At 42.0% G+C, this 16241-nt stretch overlaps 1 protein-coding gene across 9 annotated transcripts in view; it reads right to left on the bottom strand.

Annotated features, from left to right (window-relative positions):
- The window catches only part of LRRC56 (leucine rich repeat containing 56), a 68697-nt gene that overhangs the window by 4120 nt on the left and 48336 nt on the right, over positions 1-16241 (bottom strand). For all 9 annotated transcript variants that reach the window (XM_082058877.1, XM_082058879.1, XM_082058878.1 and 6 more), the window contains 7 exons: positions 10919-11015; positions 10308-10505; positions 6843-7020; positions 4561-4746; positions 3062-3126; positions 1778-1911; positions 864-1057 (listed from right to left, as the gene is read on the bottom strand). In XM_082058877.1, coding sequence (XP_081915003.1) covers positions 864-1057; positions 1778-1911; positions 3062-3126; positions 4561-4746; positions 6843-7020; positions 10308-10505; positions 10919-11015 — 1052 coding nt within the window. The remainder of the gene's footprint in view (positions 1-863; positions 1058-1777; positions 1912-3061; positions 3127-4560; positions 4747-6842; positions 7021-10307; positions 10506-10918; positions 11016-16241) is intronic.

The following is a 16241-nucleotide window of genomic DNA, read 5'->3' as shown; positions in this document are numbered from 1 at the left end:
TTATATTGCTGTTAATACACAGAGGCTTTGAATAGTTTAATTCTGCGTTTTTTTTCCAAAATATATTATATTTTTCTAAATTTTAATAGATCCCTTTTGCCCTTGAAAGAAATATAAAACTAAAACTTCTATACTGATATTTATAGAGGCAAAAAAAAAGTTATTAACAACAGAAATAGATTAAAGTTGTCCTTTTGTAAGCTCCTCTACTGGATATGTATTTGAAATAATGATTATTAATGTTTCTAATATTCTTAAATATGATATTCAATAGGCAGTGAAGAGTGGTAATTCCGTTTTCATTCATTTAAATGCAGTTCTTGAGAAGTCTTTGACTTTGTTCCTGAGTAGAAGAGCACGTTTGATTTTTAAACTCTCCACTGAATGCATCCCTTCAGTTGCATACTGTTCCAGAATTCCCAGTTGCCCAGTTAAACCTTAATCCTTAGCCATTATTTCCATCAGTGCCAACTGGGGTAAAATATAGCTCAGTTGGAACAACAATATTATAGACTCATCTGGCACTGCCATAAATTAATGACACAAGGTAAAAGACAGAGACATATCCTTCCTCTAGACTTGATGCTAAGCTGGTGTAAGATCAGCTTGTTCCTCTTAATTCCACAGACCCATGCTGAAATGTATCAACTGATGGTCAACACAGCTGGCCACCATGTCCTGCTTAAAAACTGGAATGGATTACTTAGGGTCTGTCTCTGCAATGATATTTCCAAATTGGTGCTCTACAGCACAGAAGCCACTTCTCATAAAACACTGCAGTTACTCATACATCTGTCTACAAATGGTTAGTAGTACACGTCACTTCCTTAGCTAACCCTTCCCCAGAGGTTTAGGTCCAGTACCTGAGGAAGACTCAGAGAGACAGGAGTGGCAAGAAGAATCAGCAGAAATCCTTCCAATGAGGTCTTCATCACTGGTCTCCCTCAACTCATCTTCACAACTGTCAGTCAGGCTGCAGTCTTCACCTTCTTTCTCATCACTAAGAGTGACCTTCAGTGCTTGGGTAGCTTTCTCTTGCTGATCTGTTTGCAGGTAGCTGGACATCATCAAGTATCACACCTGTAGTTAGCCTTTGAGTTGTCAATATGCAGCCAGCCAAGTGCAGCTTGGCATGGCCACACAGGCAAACAGACAGTGATTTAGTCACCCACTGCGATTTCCCACTTTCCTGGAGATATGGAAAATAATTCTAAATGGATCCGCCATCTAAGCTGCCTGTGTCTGATTAGCTGAAAGTTTCCTATACACAGTGAAGAAAGCTCAGAGAAAAAGAGCCATTTTTACTTCCAGAACAATCATCATCTGTCTATGGTATGGGGGAATCTCAGCATGGCATTATTTTCCTTTCAGCCTTTCATTTGGTTCGGTGAATGTCATGCTTGCAGAAAACCTCATCCACTTTCACTTCTTTCACTGTCTGAAAGCAGACACTGTCAGGGCTAAGAATGGCTCACCAGTTATGAAAAGTAATTTCCTTGCTCCTTCTAAGCAAGTGAGCCCACCCTTGCCTATGCTGGTCATCAGCCTGCTCTAGAGAGAGGTCAGAGCTTCCTGCACACTTCTTCTCCCTTGCCAACCTGGCAGAAGCTCCAGCCGGGAGCACTGATGGAAGGATTGCCACCACAGGCACAGGAAGGCAGGAGGTCAAGACCACCCCTTGAAACAGCCTCCAGGTGGCCAAAGAATTTATTTTATTACTACAGCAGAAAAAGATTGCCTGTTCTACTCCATGATAAGATTTCTCCCATGGTCTCACCACTTGTGCTGTTCTCTTTGTACTCTCAGCTCAGAGAACACATCTTCCTGGTGCAGATCTTCTCCTCCTCCTCCAGAGCCATAAGGATTTTCTGTCCTTAGACTGCAGAGTTTCAAAGGGCTCACTGCAGGTGCCTACAAAAATGACAGAAGTTATCTTGATAACCTCAGGAGCTCTCCCCAACTCTGTTTCTAGATTGTGGAGTTTAGAAGATATCAAGTCTGCTGTTACTCCTGAGTTTTCAGATCATACCTCACAATTTTTTTTTGCTCTTCAGTTTTAAGAAGTCCCACGCGCCAGTTTTGTACACTGTTACAGCTTGAGGAACCCTGAGTGGCAGTAACAAAGATGCTGATTTATATCTCACTGGTATATAAGCCTGTAGCATCTATGCCAATGAGCACATTAACACTAGTATCACAGAAATGGCAGAATTCAGCATATGACCACAGTCCCCTTCCACAACATAGATTATAACACACAGTAATTCATGCAAATTTTCAAATTAGTTTCGGAAAAGCTTCCAGTGCTTGGGAAGTGGCAGCAGAGAGACAAGGGAGGGACACATTTTTTCCAGTGATACTAGTACATCTGTTATCAGCATTAAGCGAGGCTGCTGACAACCCAGAGATGCAGGTGCCCCATGCATGCCATTTCCTTGATTTAGCACAGCCTGTTTAAACATATACAGATGCATCTCTGCCATGTTGGACACTAGGGCCCACAAAAACTAACCACAATGAGCCAGACTGCACCGCCTTAGACACATGGGTATCCTCTCACTAAGTTACTGCCAAAATGAGCAGGCTGACCTGCAGGGCTGGGGTACCACACTCTTGCCAAGAGGAATAAACTTTAGCTTTGTGCTTTTTTATTCAATAGGAATGACCTTGCAGCATTAGCAATCTGATTATTTATGCCAACATCAAAGAAACACTACTGAAAAAAATACTTTGCTTAATAGCTGCTGTAGAAATACCATTAAATTTTGTAATCCTGCCTTGTGCTTTGCTCAGCCAGAATGATAGGAAATGCACTGCCAGCAGCCAATACGTGATTTTCATGTGTTCCTTTACAGCTGATGGTTAATTGCCACTAGCACATGGGCACCTTCATAACATCAAGGCAAAAGACTCTCTGTCCTCCTCAAGGTGAATTGCATATTGGGTGGCTTTTGGGCTACAGAACACAGCAACCTGCCACAAGCCACAGTGTGAATTCAGTTTATCCCAGGATTTATGGAGGTCACCAGTCAGGAATATGAAGCATACAAGAAAAACATACACCTAGCTTTTGCCTCCTTGCACAAAGGGCCTTGGTGGGGTTTCCACATATAACTTGACTGAGTCCTAAGAAAAAAGGAAAAAAAAATTAGTCCAGCGTTTAAAAAATTGTGTTGTCTTTGAAATCAGTTAATATCATTTCCCATAGACAAAAGGATGTAATATTTCATGGTGTAGGTTCACAGTGTCAGCTGGAATGGCCTGACACTGCTGCTAAGAGGCAGTTCTCTGTTTTTACCAGAATCTGTCTCCTGCTCCTGCCCTGCGTCCTCCACTATGCTGGTGCAAACATCTGCAGGGTCACATGGTGAGTCAGATCAGGGAAGAGATCCAGACGAAAAGTAAATATGTGTTTTTTGTTTGTTTTGTTTTCCTGTTTGTTTGGTTATTTTTCAGCTGGATCTCAATCAGAATCAGGTTCCCCATGTAGCTATGCAGATGCTCTTGCCAAAACAAGAGACAAGGCAGCAAAAGTGCAGGAAGAAGGAGTGACCATTGGGTGAAACTGCCCCTATCAGTAGTGCTAGCTACCTACAGGTGCACATGAAATTATGGTCTCATTCCTTGGCAGGCTGTACTTGGTTTCCACATATATTTCCTAATGCACACTCAGCTGTTGACACTGCATTGCCTCATCTAGTTCATCATACTGAGTCCTACCTACAGCAAGGAACTGAGGGGAGACTGGCACCTGAGAGAAGCAGCCCACAGTTCTGGGAAGACAAACACTACCTTCCCATCCATGGGCTGGTGGAGTTGCACCATCAAGGAGGCAGGGAGGATGTCTTGGGAAGTGACCAATATTGTACCCTTTCCACCCAGCTGTCCTCAGGATCTGCTAACTTGGCAGTACTTCCAGGTGGCCAGGGAATGAGGGACAGTGGTATGCCTGTAGATCAGGTATATGAAGTCAAGGAACTGACTCCTTTTGCTGAGGCATCCACCACTGGGAAGCCAAAAGAAAGTGCTCTTTGACAGCCAGCAATGCTGCTGCAGTATGAGACTGCAGTACACATAGTTTGAGCACATGATCCCACCGGGAGTGGATGTGCATCACCATGCCTTTCTAGAGGACTGCCTTGGACCACATTCCTATGACTGAACAAGACGACTCTGGGTATGACTTAAGTGAGCCCAGCTAGCCTCACATGTAGTTTAGAGGACTAACCAGGACAGCTTTTGATGAGGTGTGAAAGGCAACTTCAGCAAGGGAACACCATTGCAGTATAGGGCTGTCAGGAGAGACAGAAGCACATAATGCATAGGGGTGAGTGGCTGAGGAAGGGGAAGCCCAGATAACTTGCACCTTCTGCTGTAGGGCAAAATAAAGGAAAGCCCACGCTAGAGCACGTGAGTCCCATGGATGAAAACATATGCCGAACCTGATGTAGCAGTGGCGTGGGTGGGTGGTATTCAAAGCACCCAGGCTTTCACCAGCAATAATAACATTCAGAAGAAAGTGGAGGTGTGGGAAAGAACAGGATTAAAAACATACATTACCATGTGTCAAATCACTGGAGTCATCTGGGAACAGCTCATCAGAAAGAAGAGGACAGCTACCGTACAATGGGCGGGCATTGCTAGACCTCCCTGCATCAGCAGACCACCGTGCAGTTCTCGGTCTGGAAGCTGTCGAGGGTCTTGGGCCACATCCAGATTGCCTTGCTACTGCCCCAAGATATGGATCTAAGAAAAAGGTTTCACAAGGTTTTGTGCAAGGCTTCAAATCACACCATCACCATACACTGCCAGTATGGTGACTGCTGCTGCACACTTGAAGCTGTAGGGGACAGAAACATCTGTCATTGCATTTACAAGAAACATGTGGGAATGTGTCAAGCCTAGAGACAGTGGGCTTTCTGGTGCTGCATGCAGTCCCCCGTGGCTGTCCTTTGCAGATGGCAGAACCCAGGGACCCCCCCAAAAAACAAAGGTCCTTCCCACCCTCCTCTTGCTCCTGGGCATCAGGGACAGGCTGCTGGCTGAGGATGGGATCCAGTACTGCTCTGTGCTTATCACCTGCCTCCAATTTCCCCATGGGCAAGCCTGGATGTTTCCAGAGCTCTGCTACTTCCCCTGCGTGCATGCTTAGGGTAAGAGTAAGCTGCCTCTCATGTGCTGCCCACCTGCTGGGGAGGCAACCACTGCAGGCTTGCCACAGGCATAGTCCAAGCCCCCAGTCTTAAAACATATTGCTTAAATGCCCCAACACTACGTAGATGGTGACAGCCACCTTACCAGAGCTATTAGTCAATCAGGGCAAAACACATACAAGCATTTATGGAAACCTGGGAATGGCAGTGACAGATTTTTCCAGTACTGCCTCAGAAACAGATACTTCTCTACCACAGAAAGAAAGGCAAAAACTGTGTTTTTGTAATGCTACAGGGCAGGGTGGATTTTACAAAAGCTAGAAAAGGCAAACAGAGCTTTGTCTTCTTACCTACCCAACCTCTGGCTGTCCTGGGATACAGCACAGCTGTAAGAGCAGCATGTGCAGCCCACAACCCAGAGGAAAGCAAATTTCATTTTGGTGCCTAGATGAAGAGCGTGCTTTGTAAAGCATCTACCAACTCCACAGCAGAGCAATCAGCTCTGCAATAATATGGCCATTTCCTTAACAGCTGAGTGTTAGGAAATGTAAAATATCTGGGCCATAGTTGTTAACATAAGCCCATTAAATACACAGTGCATGAAGAGTAGCCGAGTCAACATTGCTATAGGAAAGAAAAAAACATGGTAATGTTGGAACCTGACCATATGAGCTCATCAGTTTAGAGCTGAAGACAAGAATATAAGTCTGGTTACACTAGGAAACAACACAAACTCACAGATTTGTGCTCTATCCTTACTGTTTCAGTCAGCCCACTTTAACTAGTTTTCTGAACTATAGCTAATGTTGTCAAAGCAAGATCACCAAGGGATCAGATTTTAATGTATTTTTTCCCTACTGTAACTGCTGTTGCAACTAATGATTTGGACCAACTGGGATTAAACAGATTACAAACCTATGTACTTATTCCTAAACAAACTAAATTTTTAATGGAGTACAGTTGGTAGGCAAACCACAACTGGTGGGGCTGGGAAGCCAACTGCATTGCCCACATTAATGGGAAGCAACAGCGGCAATTATAGGAAGTACTTTGCAATATTTAATGGTACTTGGTAAAGTGCATGTAGCATATGTAAAAGCATGGACATCTGAACTATAACCAAGGCTACAGACACGGGGACAACAGATTTACTTTCAAACCATTTACTCTCTACTAATGAATGTAATGGATTTAATCACAGAGGCAAAGAAAACGGAACAGATCTATTACGAGACCACTCAATCTCAGTTGCTAAGCTGTTGCTACCCTTGACCAAATTGCCTTTCCTATTATGAAACTGGAGCAGGAAATCCTGCTATATCCATGCTATATGGGATTGACAGTTACCACGGAAAAGGCCGTGAACAGCTGTTGTTGAAACATGCCTTTCCAAGCCTTGCTTCTTCCCATCATGCAGAATGAATGCTACATACAGACTCCCAGCTACTGCTGGATTTTCTTGATGCTCTTGAGGTGCTCTGCATTTTTCTGACACTGATGTCCAGCTTAGGACAGCTTTCATTTATATCTGCGCTGAATTCCAGCTTCCTCACTTCTCATGTGAAGAAGACATATTTTGTCCCTTCACTATAATTAAACGTTGACTTTGAAGAGGCTGGCTTGCTCTTCATCTTTCTTTTTCACACATCATAACCTGAAAAATAAACCCTGATAGGAAATCTGACCTACCTAACCATGAAATGTCTCCAGCTAAACCACCTTCCTTCATGGATTCCTTGATAATTAGCCAATCTTCATGCATCTTCTTGGAAGGAAGGAGAGCAGTCTCACTTGCTGGTATTTTGTCCAAATACTCCAAGTGGGGAATGAGTTTTTTTACTTCAGCTCTGTAATTATAATCTGGCTCCTGTAGAAATTGAAAAGTGATCAGTTGAAGAGTTTATTTAACAGACTGTGGACTTCCACCACCAGCACAGCAGTGTTCAGTTTGTATGAGTGCCATTAACTTGAAATGCCTTCTATGAGGCAAACTTATTCACCCCATTCACCAGAAATAAACAGTCAGGAGTTTCATTTCACTGTGCTTTCTCCTCACATAATTTCTACTCAAATTAATTGTGAACATGTCCTGAGCAGTGCAAACTCATGCCCCGATCAAAAGTCTCCTTTGCTGTTTACCACTGACAACTTTGGCATTTGTCTTCATTATATTATGTATAATGTACAAAAGCATAGAAGGCTACTGATGTCCACGGAAATCCCAAGCACCCTCAGTATTCAGCCAGCCTCCCTCCTTGCTTTTGTGATTCTCTGGTTGCTGCATCAATATTCGGGTGATACAAATACTTGAAAACATGTTATGAGTGTTGCTACACCTCCTGATGGAAAAAGAAAGACCATTTCCATGGATGGTGTTTTTAGGCACACCCATAAACCTGCTACAGTGAATGAACTGCACTGATATTCTGGGGCAGTCTTCAGGGGCATGGTGTGCCAATTTATACACTGTTAGAAGCGATGGCTTACTTCAAAGTACATTTTCTTCTGCAACGCGTCGCATGCCAACAGCAGGTTCACAGAATACTAAAATGGACTGCACTTGAATTTATTTTCTGTGTGCTGGAAAAACAATGTGATTGCACATGGAATCAGTGTGACAGCCATAGGGGAAAGCACAGGTGGAGCCCCCTTCTGCATGCGTGGGTGGAGCTGATGTATTATAAAATGATTCACAATCACATGCCAGTGTCTGGGACCTCTGAGCAGAAAGGCCAATACAGAACAGTTACAACTATGTCAGAGCACACTGTGAATCAGGCTGTTTTGGTGGGTTCCAGTAGTAGAAAGACACCTTCATGTGGCACTTTCATCTTCGGGAAAACAGCATTACCTCAGGGCTGACTGGGCCGTGCTGCTTTGCAGTGGAAATACTTTTGGATAAAATAGTCTCAGATTACAAAAGTAAGCACACAGTGATGGCAATGTTTGCTACTTTAAGTATAAAGCAAGAGTCAACTGCTAGTGGCAGATTATGAATGGACTGCTATCTACAAATCAGTTGCTTCATCCAAATAAATGTCATGCTTTTCAAGACATTGCATGGAATATTAGAAAACCCCACAAAGCCAAGTCCTCATTCAACATGGAGTTGTCACAAATAGAAATCTTTCTGTGGGACTTGGCTCCCTACCTCTGAATGATGCAGCACTGTGGCTGGCAGAGGGAACTCACAAAAAATGCGTGTTTGTTGTTGCTAAGAGGCAGACACTAAATTTCTCTAACTAAGCCTTTAATCTTAATTTAGCAAGTGAGTCAACCAATTGCCATGCTACCCTGCACATGTACTCCAAACAGTGTCTCGGCTACAGCCAATTTCCAGCCGTGTCCTGTTGGAGAGAATTGTGTTATGCTCATGTTACATTACTATAACAGAGGCTGCAGAATTTATCATCAGGTTTTTGCTTTTGATTTAGATAACAGGGAAAAGATGAGCTCATCTGAAAATCAAATTACAGAGAGCAAACAGGCTGTCTAAGAAAGAGCAGTAAATTTAGCTGGACCATTCTGTAGATTAAAAGTAAATAAATAGGAGGGCTTTTACAGAGCTGTAGCAAGGGCCAGATTAAAAGCGGGAGCTTGAGGAATTAGAGCTGGCCAGCTAGGGCACACCAAAGTAAGTCCACATCTACTCTTTTCTATATTTCAGGTGGCTTTTCTATACCCTGAAGAAGTGCAAATATCATTTGAAACCAAGAAAGTGACAAAGCCCATGGAGAAGCTCTTTGCAGCTGATGGTAGGGTGAACTTTGTAACCAACCCAGGGCTGAGCAGCTTCCAAACATGGAGACTAGGTGGCACAATACAGTGAATTTACAGTCTGCCTCTTCCACAGCTCAGTGTAAAACATACCATTTGTGCAGACTCACTCACCGAATTCTGGCTGACATTTGAATGCAACTACTTGCACAAGAGTAGAGACAATCATTCAATGTGGAGAAGAAGAGTAGCGCACAACCCCACATACCACTCCTCTTTGAACTCCCGTTATGTGACAACATGGAGCAGCATCCCAAGGACTGATTTCCTCAGCTAAACAAACCAAGGGCAATCTGACATTTCTCCATTACAAGTATATTTAAGGACAAAAGGTGTCAAATGAAAACTATGTGCTCCAAAAATACCACTTTCATTGAGCAGGAATGACAAGGAAGTAGAAACAGACTTTCTATGCTGTTAGGATATACCGCACCATTTTCATGGTAAGAAGCTGTGATAAAGAAGTGACAGAAGTTTGTCTCCATGAGAGTAAAAGAGTAAGTATGCATGCTTTGATCATCAGAACCAGGCAATGCTTCCTTACTGTAGGAATACGTTTTTTCCTCTCATTATTGCATCTTCACTAAAGAAAATGTTTATGGAGAAATCATTTTGGTTATACAGGGTTTTTAAAAAAGGATCAAATTTGAAGTCACTATATCTTTGAAAATGGGTCCACCTTTTTGAAACACCCTGTAGTTATAAGTGTGGGCTCTGAAGTATACTTCCACCAGTTCAAAACAGAAAGGGAAATATATAATATTTTATTTTGGATTCCAGAGAGAAAAATTATGATAGCTAAAGTGCTACCTTCTGTGGTTCCTTTTACTGAGGGATATGATCAACCCAACAATTACATCTGAAAAATGCTAATAACTCATGAATCTGAAAAGAAACGCAAAAGCCCAAAGACATATCTAATTGACACATTGCAATTGGCACATCTTGTAAGGAAAATACTGGCTACTTTCTAACCTGCTGCAAGTTCCCTACAGGCTAGAAGGATCCATACAGCTGGGGTCTATGCTCTCCTTGGTATTCCTTTCAGATGCTTGTTTGCACTGCAAACTGTGAAAAGACAGAATAGCTGTCTGCATCAGAACAGCTGATTTCTAGCTTAATCCCATTCTCACAGGTAAGAAGGAATACACTGCTAGGAAACAGGCCTGAGTCTTTATTAGCACTCCTTGTATTTCATTTGTGCTCATCTTTGAAACAATACCCATGAGAGGACAAAATCAACAGAAATTGGAAACGCATCCCATGTCATCACTCAGAATGAAACAACAGGAAGATGCCGAAAAATTCCCTATTTCCAACTGAAACTAAAAAAGCACTGCCCAAAATTAACACAATACATGCAAACCAAGTTCTCACCTCTTCAGATTCTGCATTTGGCTTTAGACAAATAAGGTTGCCCTCAACTGTCAGGTGGCTCAGCTTGCAACAAAGTCCCAGATACTGCATTTGGTTGATGTCCTCAATATCATTCCCTTCCAGGTCCAAAACCTCAAGACGATCCAACCAGGTCAGCTGGCTCAGGTCAGAGATATTGTTATAGGCTAGGTAGAGTTCCTCAGCAGAAGGAAACAGAATAAATCTGTAAACCACAGGCTTGCACAAGTAATACTCAGGCTTTGCAAAATATTGTCTTATATTTGAAATACCACATGGCACAGCATGAAATTAGCATGGAAGTGAACATTTTTCAAGTGTGGCTGTTGCTGCCTTTAATAACTTGGGGTAATATGGCAATGAATGCTATGCTGCATTAGGCATCTTCAGGATCAGACCTGAGAGTTACACCTCGTTTAAAAAAAAAAAACAAACAACACTGTAGTGTCTTTTAAACTAACACATGCAATTCAAGGCATCCAACCAAAGTCCTTTAGAAAAACAAAGGGTAAGAAGAGAACAAAGATTACAAGTAGAGTTTCAACTGAAGATAGTTTTGAGATTGTCATTTGGTAGGACACATCTATACTTACTTTTAGACAGCTGCAGGAAGAGATGCCATCTAAATCTGAGAGCCCACAGCGAGCCATCCACAGGATGTGGAGATGGGACAAGGTGGTTCCAAGATCCCTTATAAAAGAAACAATTTCAGCTCTTATTAGAACTGAAGAAGGAACTCAAGACTTGTTTTTGTTTTGCTAAGACTAGGCCACTGCTACTTCCCCCAAATTTCACATTGTTTACAAGAAATGTCATTAAAATGTTCACTTTCAAAGGTGTAGAATTATATCCCTCTCTACCTCTCTCTCCCACAGACATCTTCATTCTTGTATGACAACATGTCACCCCAGTTCAGTTTGATTAAGATTCTTCCAAGAGCTGCATCATGGTAATTCTGTCATAAATTGCAGGTAATAGCTAAGAATTAAGTCAGCTTTGCTTATGCGGGATAATTTGCTCTGCACACATAACCCAAATTAAAATAACTAAACTGACTGCAAAGTCTTCTCACTCTGTCCTTTCTCACAGTTACCTTTCTTCTGTTTTTTCAGTTGAAAGAAATAGCAGTCTTGCCAAATAACATTTTTGGAATCAGCAGAAAATTATAATAATTTCTATCCTATTTTCCTACCCTTTTCTAATATAAATAAGGGATCTAATATAAATAAGGGTTGAATTACAGACCTTCTGGTCCTAATCCAGAAAAGCACCTACTGACCTGCTTATCTCTGTGCATGTGTAACGTCCCACTGACATTGCAGCAGTGCAGGATATAAAGACAATGTAAAATGCAAAAATGGTGGCAAATCAAATTGGGGGCTTAACCTTCTTCCATCTTTGGTAACATTAAATTGCATAAAGCCACTATAACACTTTATCAAAACTATTTCCAACTGAAACACTTTATCCAAACCAACCAAAAGCACAGCATTCTCTACTGTAGCCATGATATCACACTAATTGAATAATAAAGAACTAAACAGTGGCAAATTAAATACAATGACAGTTTATCAGAGGAGGTAGAGATGTGCACGGAGTTCACAGAACCACAGCAATGGCTGAGGTTGGGAGGGATCCCTGGAGATTATCCTGTCGAACACCCATGCTCTAGCAGGGCTAGTTGCCCAGGACCACATCCAAGCAGCTAAAATACTTCTTAAATAGAGATTCTTGGACTTCAAAAATATGGATTAGCTATCTTATATAATATACCTTTTTCTAATATACATTATACTAAATAATACATACTTTAATGCACTGTCTAGGGAAAATTGCAGAAGATAAAAAGAATATGGTCATGGTGTCCCTTCTGATCTTGGAATAAAGGTAAGAGTTCTCTTACATGTCTTCTCTTTATGGATCATGGGAAAAAAGAGCAGCTTTGCACTGCCCTGAGAACTTCCTGCGGCTTTGATACGGCTTTGCAGAAAAAAACTCTACAGCCAAATTGCCTGCTTTAGGGACGCTGCACAGCAGGCCAGTCCAAGAGGTCAGGAAGGAGTGCTTTTACAAGTGGGGACAGGTGTGTTCTTGTTTGTGGTTTTTGTTGTTTCTCCACCATCTGAGTACTTGGGAAGGGCCATGTCAGGAGAAAGGAGACTGCATAAGGCTAAATAAAGGATGGATGCAAGGAAAAATATCCCCAGATGCTTCTCTTCTGTGATTTGCCCAATATAGGGTTGAATAGGAGTTCCCAGGGTGAAATCAGGAATTTTCACCCTTCTGCAGCATTGTTTGTCCACATAAAGTTTTATAGCCTTTGAAGTACCAACAGTGCTGCTGACCTAATGGCCTCCACTGCATTTTGCGTATCTAGGCTGCTTGCTCATACTGACACAAGACAGATGCCACAAGGATAAAGAAAGCCATGCACACATGGAAACTCCCTTCATACATAAAAAATACAGTTTCTCCTGCAAACATGCTGCACGCTTACTTTACTTCATCTCTTAGCTATCAGGGCAAGAGGGAACACCTGCCATTGTGTCACTGTACCTATGGCCAGATAAGCCCCTAAAAAGACGGAAGTTTGTCACATTTCTTTCCAAGTACTCAGTCAGATTTGCCTGCCCTGAAGAATTGTGATGTCCCTGTATGTCATTACATCCCCAGCCTTGCAGAATATCTTTCAGTGACTATTTACATCGTGCGTATTTTATACATAAAATAAATACTGGTTCTAAGGCTTCCTTAAAGAACAGATGCCTTTCAAAGTAATATTTACAGGAATTTCTTATTAGATTTGCAAGCCATGTGCCTATAATAAGAAAGAAATTAAAATTAAATTACTAAAGCAGAACCTGCCATCAACCAGGGCCAACATATCCATAAACATAAGTATGGCATTAGAAGAAACATGAAGGAATCACATTGCTCATTTCATGACCTACTTCAAGCACTGATGAGCTTTTCAAATTCCAGAAGTTTGCTGCAGGGTTCTTTTCTGTAAACCACTGAACACAAGTAAAGGAAAGCAGTCACTCTCATTTTTGTACCATTGAAACAATTGTTTCTGATAGACACTCCGTTCATTAGGCCAGCAAAACTGAAGACAGTCCTAATCTGATTACTTTACATATGGTATGGTAAGGTATGATTCATGACTGTTATATTTATTTTTTGTCTTGTACTTCCTAACGGAAGGTCTTTTGCCACAGAAGGATCTTTCAGTAATATGTTTGTTCCTAACATTTCTCTGCCAATGTAAAGGATGCTGAAACAAAGTAATGGGTTAATTCCCATGCAGCTTTTACACATGGTGCTGAGAAGAAACAGCTATGTCCCCTACTGCTAAACCCTTGATCACTTCATGAATTGTGAAGAAGCAGTTCCCTGCTCCTGCTCAGAGGTCAAGTGTTCCCAGAGCTAAATCATATTTGCCTCTGTGTGTTATGGTTTCTAATTCCAGTGCTAGCTATGGCTAAACCCAGCGCACATGAACATGGTCAGTTACTGCTTACACCATCTGCTAAGTCACGCACAGCATGTATTCGCTATGTATTATTAGGTAACAAGCCTTCAAGCATTCTTGTCCTGCAGACACCATCAGGAGGAGAGACACCAGTTTAAATTACATATAAAACTCACTTACCTTACTCCTCACAATTTAAACTACCAAGTCTCAAATCCGTTCCAGTTTAATTCATGGGTTGCAGCTCTGACTCTCCTACAGTGCAAGTAGCATGTTTAAGGTCAATACTAATCAAAGTTGATTAGTATTCCACACAAAGGAATTAGGTTGTATATCCCATGTCCTAGGTACTTGCAAAATGAAAATGCAGAACTGTTGCATGTTTGAAATGCAACCCAGTGTTTGATAACAGGGTCTCATTATCAAAAAATGCTTATACAGACACTTCAGAAAAGAAAAGAAACCTGGAAGCTAATGGGAACTGGTTTCTTATGAGGCCAAAGTTGGCTGTCCCATGCTCACCTTTAACCCATGACACAAAACACTAAGAAAGCATAAACTTTGTTGCACTAAGTGTTTGGTATCACTTGGCCCACTTTTGCTCTCTATTTCAGTAAAGGGAGTGAGCAAGCCAAGGTATCTTTGCCCCTGCCCCCCAGGAAGAGCACTCCAGCTCTTATGTAGAGCAAGTGACTGCTGTCCTTCCTTCTGTGCTACCACAGATGGGCAGCAGCGAGGAGAAGAGGCAAAAGGACTCTTGCCTTCACTGAGTCCCAACTGCAGAACTTCACTGCAAGTTAAAGCCAGGAACAAAGTTCCCCTTCCTGACTCTGGGGTCATGCTAACTGCTGAAGAAGCCTAAAATTCTGGGTCATGCCGTCACATTTTGGGCCTGCAGATCATTACTCCTGTGTCTGTAATGAGTCATCTGCAGTCATAGATGTTATCACAGCAAAGTACATTTGCAAATGCAGGGTGTTTCAAAAAGATAGACCCAATTTCAAAGCAGTATATTTCATGATAGCAACATGTTAAAATTACACAAAAATTTCCAAGTGCCCTGGGAGAAGCATCAAGTGGTAATAATTTGAAACTCTATAACCCCCCCCCCACCCCATTCAAGTGGTAAGAGTTTCATTCATGGGTGGTTTGTGGTTGCAGAGATACAGTGGTTTCAAATTGGATCCATCTTTTTGAAACACCCTGTCTTTTATTTGGTAACTAGCAAGCTAATCTTTCGGAAGCTGCGTGAATCCTACTGCAGCATCAGAGAAAACTCCCCTATTAATTACTACACAGATAATTGCCCCTGAGGGCATGGCTGCCGTGAGGTAAAACAGCAAGTTAGAGCAAGCTGCTCCCAACAACCGCACGCACCTGCATTTCTGAAAATACTTCTGAAATACTGCAGCTGGTGAGAAGAGCTTGCAAGAGATGGAAATACCTCCAGCTCCACTGCATCTGGCATGTCCAGCTTGAAGTGTGTCAGAGCAAAGCAAGGAGTTATATGAGCACTCATGACTGCTGTGTGTGTGCAGGTGTGCACATGATTAGGTTTGCATTTATTTTAAGTGCAGAGGGCCAGATCAGCCCAACCCAGGACATGCATCTCATGACTTTTTAACAAGAAATTGAATTAAGAGGGGTCTGCACTCTGACAATAATTTACCAGGGTAAATTAATGTAATAATAAAGTCTTAATAACTGTTCACCAGGGCAGTAGGAGAGAAAATCCACTATAATTATACACATAATGTAACAAAACACCCCTTCAAAAAAACCCACCATTGACTGAGACTAAAATTAATGAGACATGTCAGAGACCAGAACCCTCCTGTATTAGGCATGATATAAACATATAGAAAATGTCAGCATCTGTTCCAAAATTAGGGTAGAGACTATGACTGAGAAGTTTGGCAGCTGAAATTGGAAAAAGATGAGACATTGTATAAAGCTGGTGGCAGCTGGTTGAACGACACAGCACAGGAGCCCCTCAGTGATGTGCAAACAAAAAAGAGCATACAGAAGGAACCAGAGGACACTGTAGAAGGAACATCGCTCTCATTAGTCTACACAATGGATAATTCCAGTTCCAGTGGACAACTGCCCCAGCCCAAGCAATGTGGAAGCTGGGAATTTTACAGAAACCACAAGGAATTAAGAGGTAAAGCAATTACATATCTTGCTCACTTCTGGTATGGTTCCCGCAGGTCAGTTTTGAAGCAGAGAGACAGAGCAGGGGGTGAGAATGAGTACATCCTATCTTTGGTTGTGATAAACAGAGGATCACAGCCTCTGATGTTGCCAAACCAGTGTCCTCCAGAGTAATTACTCCACACAGACCCCTACGCACTTGCATGCAGAATATGCACTGAATACCAAATAATGTTGTTAATACCCCAAAGTGCCAAGAAACCAAAATAGATTCCCCTAGTTTCACCTTG

This window comes from Streptopelia decaocto (genome assembly GCF_964273445.1).
Source record: "Streptopelia decaocto genome assembly, chromosome: 7".
NCBI lineage: Eukaryota > Metazoa > Chordata > Aves > Columbiformes > Columbidae > Streptopelia > Streptopelia decaocto.
Note: the sequence above shows the minus strand (reverse complement) of the source record. Positions and strands in the feature narration are given on the sequence as shown.